We start from the raw sequence: 7,168 nt of genomic DNA, 5'->3' as shown, positions 1-7,168 counted from the left end.
AGAATGTTGAAATTGAGTGAAAATAAAAACTTAAAATAAATTAAAATCTAAAAAACTTAATAAACACCAAATATTTTTGAAATAAAATAAAAAATCACCAAACTGCTATACAAAATGATCAATGTGTACATATGTTATGATGATATATATTTAATTTGTATCATCATCAAATACATCTTGCAATAAGTCTATGGATCCCAATTGGTCTATCTCCAAATCCATCATTTTGATGGCTCTTATATCAAGACAAAGTCCTATTCAACTACTTGAAGAAGATGTAGAGGTATTATCATCATGGTCCTCATGGTTGTCATATACAGGGCTCATCTTTGAACTCTGGCCATCCATCCTGAATGTGAGCCCAATCCGGTGAGTCGACGGGAATACTCATCATGCCATTGATTGAACGATGCTTCACATGCCATGTCATTAACTCAGCAATGGATTGACACCCTAACATATGGTTGAATGCGAGGTATAATAGGATAGTGCCTCAATACCTTTTGTGAATTTTTATCACCCTGTAATGAACTTCTCCACAAATTGGGCATGACATTAGCAAAGGAACCATTGAATAGTACACAATTATTACAACATGCATGAATCCAAGTGTAATCCATACCAATCTTCGAAAGTATTTTTTGAGCATCACTTCCTCTTGTGGGCATCAAATTGTTTTTTGGGACCATCTTTTAATAATCAGAGTAGGCTATTAACATTATTATCACTCCATCCATATGTTGTTTTCAAGTTGATGATTTACAAGCATGCCCACAAAGTTGAGTATTTTGCACCCTCATAAAATGGTGTGTTAGCATGCCCACAAAACGTGTGCAATTAAAAAACTGAATATGAATACATGCACTAAATCTAGCAGTGTTAATGGTATCTGCATAGGTTTGCTCTCTGGAATTTACCCAGTGTTTAGCGATATTGAGAAAATTAACTTTTCAAACCTGCTGCATTGCGGATGCCTATCTTTCTCCCCCAAAAAATTCCCTCCACTCCTTTCCTTGAGTTCCCTCCACTCCTTTCCTTGAGTTCCTACACCAACTCCTTCCCTCCATCAATCTATCTCCCCTCACATGCATTTTTACTCTTTATATTCCCCTTCCCCTTCCTCTTCACGAGACTCTTTCGCTTCATCATCACTATATGGCTACGGTGTAAACTATTGAAGGTATTTTTCTCTTATGTTTTATTCTAGTGCATTTTTTAGGGTTCTGCTTCTTCTTCCCCTTCCTCTCTCTTTATTTTCCTGTTCATCACTCTACAAGTGATGGTGTGACTTAATGATTAGGGTTTATTTCTATTATGCTTAACCTTATGATTATAATAGGAAACGTAATGAGATTAGGATTAAATTTTAGAGTTTTGACCTTCTTTTTGCTTCTTCTCCTTCTCCTTTTTGTGTCTATTCTTAATGTGTATTATTCTTTTGTATGTATCTTGCTTTTGGTAGGTAGAGTTCATTGAATGTGTTACCAATCATTCTTTTTACATTTTGCGTTCTTGTGTAGGTCTATTACTAATCATCTCTTTTAGGTTGACAATTCTATAGAGGTAAACTCTTTTTTGCTTGTATTCTTTAGGGCTTTGTATCTATGAATTAAGTTTTTAGGGCTTTGTATTACTAATTACTTTGTTTATTCTCTTGTTTTGGAGGTCCTTTAATCCCCTCGTTCAACTTCACAAAAAAGAGGTAAGCCCTGTAATGATTTATGCTTTTCATCTACCTATTATTGCACCCTTGGTTACTCGGGTTTAGGGTTAGCTTAGGCTTAAGAATGCATGCATTCAGCTCAATGCAAGCATTTAGCTCTATGCATTAAGCTTAATCTATGCATTCAGCTCTATGCATTAAGCTCTATGTGTTAAGCTTAATGCATAGGGCTTAATCTATGCAATACGCTCTATGCATAGAGCTTATTCTATGCATTAAGCTCTACGCATGGACTAAGCTTAATGCATAGATAAAGCTTCATGCATGCATTAAACTTAATGCTTAGAGCTTAATGCACATGTATTAAGCTTAATCTATGCATTAAGATTAATGCATAGATTAAGCTCTATGCATTAAGATTAATCTATTGATTAAGGATGAGGCTTAATCTATGGATTAAGCTTGATGCATGTATTAAGCTTAATGCATAGATTAAGTTCTATGTATAGAGCTTAATCTATGCATTATGCTTAATGCATAGATTAAGTTCTATGCATAGAGCTTAATCTATGCATTAAGCTTGATACATATATTAAGCTTTAAGCTAAATTTATGGTTTAAGCTTAATGTATACATTAAGCTTAATGCATAAATTAAGCTTAATGTATGCATTAAGCCGCCCTATACACAGAGCTTAATACATAGATTAAGCTCTATTCATAGAGCTCTATATATGCATTAAGCTCTATATGGATTAAGATCAATCTATGCATTAATATTAATGTATGCATTAATCTATGGAGTAAGCTTAATGTATGCATTAAGTGTAATGCATAGATTTAGAATTAATCTTTATCTATGGATTAAGCTTCATAGAGATTAATGCATGCATTAAGCTATATGCATGGATCTTAATCTAAGCATTAAGCTCGATGCCTTAGAGCTTAATGCGTAGATAGATCTTAATGCTTAATCTATGCATGCATTAAGCTTAATGCATAGATTAAGCAGGTAACGCATGCATTAAGCTTAATGTATGCATTAAGCTTTTAATCTATGCCGCCTTAAGCTTAAGCTAGATGCATGCATGCTTAATCCTAAGCTAGATGCATACATACTTAATGCACAGAGCTTAATACATGCATACAACTGAATATATAGGGTCATGTGAGTCACAGGAAATCACTAATTGCCAAGGTCATCAAGCGTGGTGGCATCAAGCTACCAAGAGAATCCAAAAAGGATTGTAAGAAAGGTAAAAAGATGTACCGAGAAAATCTAGATCTATTCAAGCAACATTTGATGCTATTAGTTTGAGTAAGAAATGTGTGTGAGAAATAACCCCAGACTTTGAGGTCTTAGCAATCTAGCCATTTATTTGTCTATGAGTGAGTGTGGGTTGGCCTAAATATGCCCTTCTTGAAACAATATTATGAGTAGCATTCATGCTAATCACTACGTTTTTGTTGAATGTTTTTGTCCACTAGGAACTCGACTCTAGCCAATGTTGTAAGATCTTCAAGAAGTAGCATAGATGTTTCGATGAATGATTCCCATTCACTTTCAAATTCATTCATTTGATTTTTAGTTCCCAGCTCATATTCTCCTAGAGCACTTTTAGGTCTACATTTATTTGTCAAAGGTCGATCAAGTGTTTGAAGGTCATTGCCAAAGTTCACAACACTAATTATGTACAAAGATGCATATTAATTACCCCTTTCCATAATTTGGTTGTGTTGAAATTTGTGTCTCCTTTTCGTGGACACTTTCGGGTATGATTTGCTTCTAGATTACCATACAATAAGCCAATGACATTGTTCCACGTCCATACAACACATTGAGTTCTCTCCAATCACTGTGTCTTAGAGGTGGAGTTTCATTTGACAAATCTAGCTCATTTTGAAAGGGAATTTGAGAATCCTCCATTTGGTCTTGTTTCTCTTACGTGAACATGTGAGAAGTCGATGGGGAGGAGTCAATGGTGGTTGACTCGGTCCTCCACCATTAAACCAATCTCACCATGCTCTCCCACATTTCACCCTGGATGGAGTGTGACTATGTAAATAGCTTATGTAAATTGCATGTAATTCAGGTAGTCCAAGGTGATCATTATGTGGAAGATGCACATTAGATTGCATGTAATTCAGGTAGCCCAAGGTGATCTCTATGTGGAAGATGTACATTAGATTGATATGACTATTCTACAACCCCAACTAATTGCATAGATAAGCCTAGTCAAAACTATATGGATGCCCATTCAAGCCCAACCTCCTCTAGGTAGAGGGTGTCCAAGAGTAAAGTCTTCCAAACCATGTGTGGAGTAGCTTGATTGGTAACATGCCAGATACATCTAAGCCATCTTTACATAATCCCATCTAGATATAAAGAAGTCATGCACCAAGGAATATTAACCCTTGTTACTCCCTATAATGGGAGGCATATGTACATGAGCTAGTTGGTATCCAAACATTAAAATATGGGGTGCATTACTGATAGCCAACATAGTGATCATATAGTGGACGTTCATTTCCTTCTCTTCAATAATGAATTAAGATCAATAATTGCTAAGAATCTTATACCTCTACATCTCCTCAATTAATTTGGACATTGTATTGAACCCAATCAAAGGTTTTAAAGTGTCCTTGTTGTCAAGCTTAGATTTAGTTTAATCTTTTGGCTAATGCTTCAGATTACTGTAAGGATTTTTAAGGATACAAAATTCATCGATTCATGTAATATATGTTTGGTGGGGTTTTATTCAGGAAGCTTTGGGGGGTGATCTTGTAGGTTTCCTTTAATGCGAGATCACTCGCTTGTGCATCTCAATCGAGATGCTGAAGAAGTTGGATGAGGTGATTATGTGACTCTCAAGCGATTCGGCCCGATTCTCTTCAAGGTTGAATAGAGAAGGTGCTTCTAATGTGTATGCGTTTTATGAAACTTTGGTGACTGCCCTAAATTCACGATCATTTATCCATATGATATGTAGTCCTTTTTAACAGTACAGTTCGTATGTGCCAAAATAGGAACAATGGTGCTTGGAAAACAAGCACGCGGAATAGGAGAGAGAGAGAGATAGCGTAAACGCTAAAGCTAAGAATTATTCGAATAGGGAGAATGAGACTCATAAAAAAGAAAGACGTGGGGTTAGTTCACTACTTTGTGTAGAATGCTAAGCTTCTCAACAAGTTAGGTCTGCAAATAAAGGAGATAATTAGGTCTCTCAACCTTTGTTGGTGCCTTTCGTATTGTGTTTGAATTACACCTCTTAGAGTAAAGCAATAAAATTAGTTAAGGAGGAGAGTTGATGCTGTTTAATGCAAGGAGGGTTGAGGCCGTTTGTGTTTATGACATATGCGACTCTTCAAACAGGGGTGGGTAGTTTTGAAAGTCCCCCCTGGTACTAGCATCATCGGCTAGACGGCAATAATTAGACAAGGATACATTATGTAAGAAGGCTGGAATCATGAACAGGTAAAGCTTAGAGGGTATCTACTACCCATTGATCATGTCAAGCTGCTCCCTCATCAACTCCTCACCGAGGCAATCATATTGTCACAATATACAGCCGGCTGTAATCTGCAAATATTAAGCTTTCTTGTAAATCAGCCTTGGCTCTACTGCAAGGATGCGCCTCCTTACCTTCGTCCTTGGCATAGTAGGTGAGTCGTTCACATGATCAGATGATTTAACTGTGTACTGTAACTAGCTTTGAAGGGAAAATCTGGATTAGTTCTAGTAACTCATTGGCTCCATTGTGTAGGGAATGCAACTGCAATTTTGGTTCAGCTTTCTCCTTTGTGAGTTGCTTAAATCATGATCTCCGATATCATTATATAATGTCTCTTTGATTAATTATCTGCGTCCTTATAATGGGATTCGTTCATCTTAAGTGCTTGCATCGGCGCTCATGCAATTGACGATAGCTAGTACTTGCCCCATTGGTGATGATAAATAAATAGGCCCACCTTCTGGCTCATCGTCAAGAGGAAAACCGCGGGGTCTTTCTCTCCGCAGCCCTACTTGTTCAGCCTATTCTCAGGCATGGTGTGGACTTACTACGGCGTTCTCAGCGTGAAGCAGGGTGGCATACCCGTCATCACCATCAGCGCCGCCAGCAGCGCCTTCCAGCTCTTCTACCTCTCCCTCTACATGTGGTTCAGTAGCAAATCACAGCGGGTATATACGTTATCTATAAGACGCCATAACCATCGCTTAATCTCCTTATCTCTCTTGTTCAGCTATAAGACGCCTTCATCAACTTCATTAATTAAGGCTTTTGATCCATTCTTTGGAGATCAATTACCCAATTACAATATTCTAATTAGTGCAGATCAAAACGACTTGGATCTTCCTTACGCTGATCGGCTCCTTCGTCGCCATCGTCGTCGTCACCGTGCGATTTACAAAGCAAAGCGACACTGTCGTAATCATCGGCATAATGTGTATAGTCTCTGGGGTCCTCTCGAATGCAGCCCCCTTAACCATCATGGTACTGGACATCATCAGCTTCAAATACTTGTTTTCCCTTATGGTTGTACTGTATTTACCCATCTTGAAATACTCCTTTGCCCTTATTTTTGTGGTTTAGCATAGGGTTATCAAGACCGCCAGTGTAGAGTACATGCCATTCGCCTTATCACTTTGCTTGTTTCTCAACGGAGCAACTTGGCTTGCCTACTCCTTGTCCCTCAAAGACATCTTTCTCACGGTAAGCCTATGTTTATGCATCGGCTTTTCTTATATTGCCAATTTTTTATCATTAGCCTTGGTTTCACAACATCTCAATGTGTTAAATAAACTAGTTTAGGCTTGCTTCACATCATGTGCTCACCCATTATAGTGGTGTGCTAACGAGCCTTAATTTTCTCTAAAGGACTCTTGGCACATATTGTTGATGGCTATTGTGGTGGGTATAAATAGAAAAGTTGCATTGCACCAGTAGTGTTTGGTTAATACATCAATTGACACATAAGACAATAGGCAAAGCATTACATCTCGTAGCGTATATGTGCTTTTAGTGCTTAATGTCAATATATTATCTAATATGAGCACAACTAATACATAAAGCTTGAACTTATGGTTTCATATGCCCTAGTGTAGATACCAAATGCTATTGGAGTCTCTCTCGGAGCAGCTCAACTTGGACTCTACACATTCTACAAGATATATGGTGTTCACTCTTGACTCGATCATGAAGCAATGCAATATTCATACCTTAGAAGGTAAAAATCAACTTTGGTGTTTTTTGTCAACCAATGGGTTTGCATACAACTGCACTTGGTGTGCTAAGGATAAGGATGGGATGTGATGGGCTTCGACACCATAGAGTGAGCCTTGATCCATTCTAACAAATATGTGCATTTCCCCATAGATATTCATGCTATAATAACAAATACACAAGCATTGAAATTTTTTACCTAGACAAGATAATACAAGTCAAATACATAGTTTTGGCATTGTATTGGAAATCTTGATTAAGCATGCATAATCTTTCCCAAAACA

At 37.4% G+C, this 7,168-nt stretch overlaps 1 protein-coding gene across 1 annotated transcript; it reads left to right on the top strand.

Moving 5' to 3' along the window:
* Positions 1–5,291: 5,291 nt before the first annotated feature.
* Positions 5,292–6,850, top strand: LOC147620255 (bidirectional sugar transporter SWEET16-like). Its single transcript, XM_086772610.1, has 6 exons — positions 5,292–5,325; positions 5,427–5,463; positions 5,626–5,842; positions 5,997–6,155; positions 6,255–6,374; positions 6,767–6,850. The coding sequence occupies exons 1-6, from the start codon at positions 5,292–5,294 to the stop codon at positions 6,848–6,850; spliced, it is 651 nt and encodes a 216-aa protein (XP_086628736.1).
* The last annotated feature ends 318 nt before the right edge of the window (positions 6,851–7,168 follow it).

Source organism: Cibotium barometz, chromosome 32, assembly GCF_041138505.1.
Source record: "Cibotium barometz isolate CiBa-2024 chromosome 32, ASM4113850v1, whole genome shotgun sequence".
NCBI classification, from domain to species: Eukaryota; Viridiplantae; Streptophyta; class Polypodiopsida; order Cyatheales; family Cibotiaceae; genus Cibotium; species Cibotium barometz.
The sequence above is the reverse complement of the archived record's forward strand: the minus strand, read 5'-3'. Positions and strand labels throughout refer to the sequence as shown.

Coding starts and splice junctions, on each gene's coding strand:
- LOC147620255 (XM_086772610.1), top strand. CDS start 5,292: ATGCGCCTCCTTACCTTCGTCCTTGGCATAGTAG. Junction 5,326..5,426: donor CTTCGTCCTTGGCATAGTAG/GTGAGTCGTTCA, acceptor TCCATTGTGTAG/GGAATGCAACTGCAATTTTG. Junction 6,156..6,254: donor CAGCCCCCTTAACCATCATG/GTACTGGACATC, acceptor TTTGTGGTTTAG/CATAGGGTTATCAAGACCGC.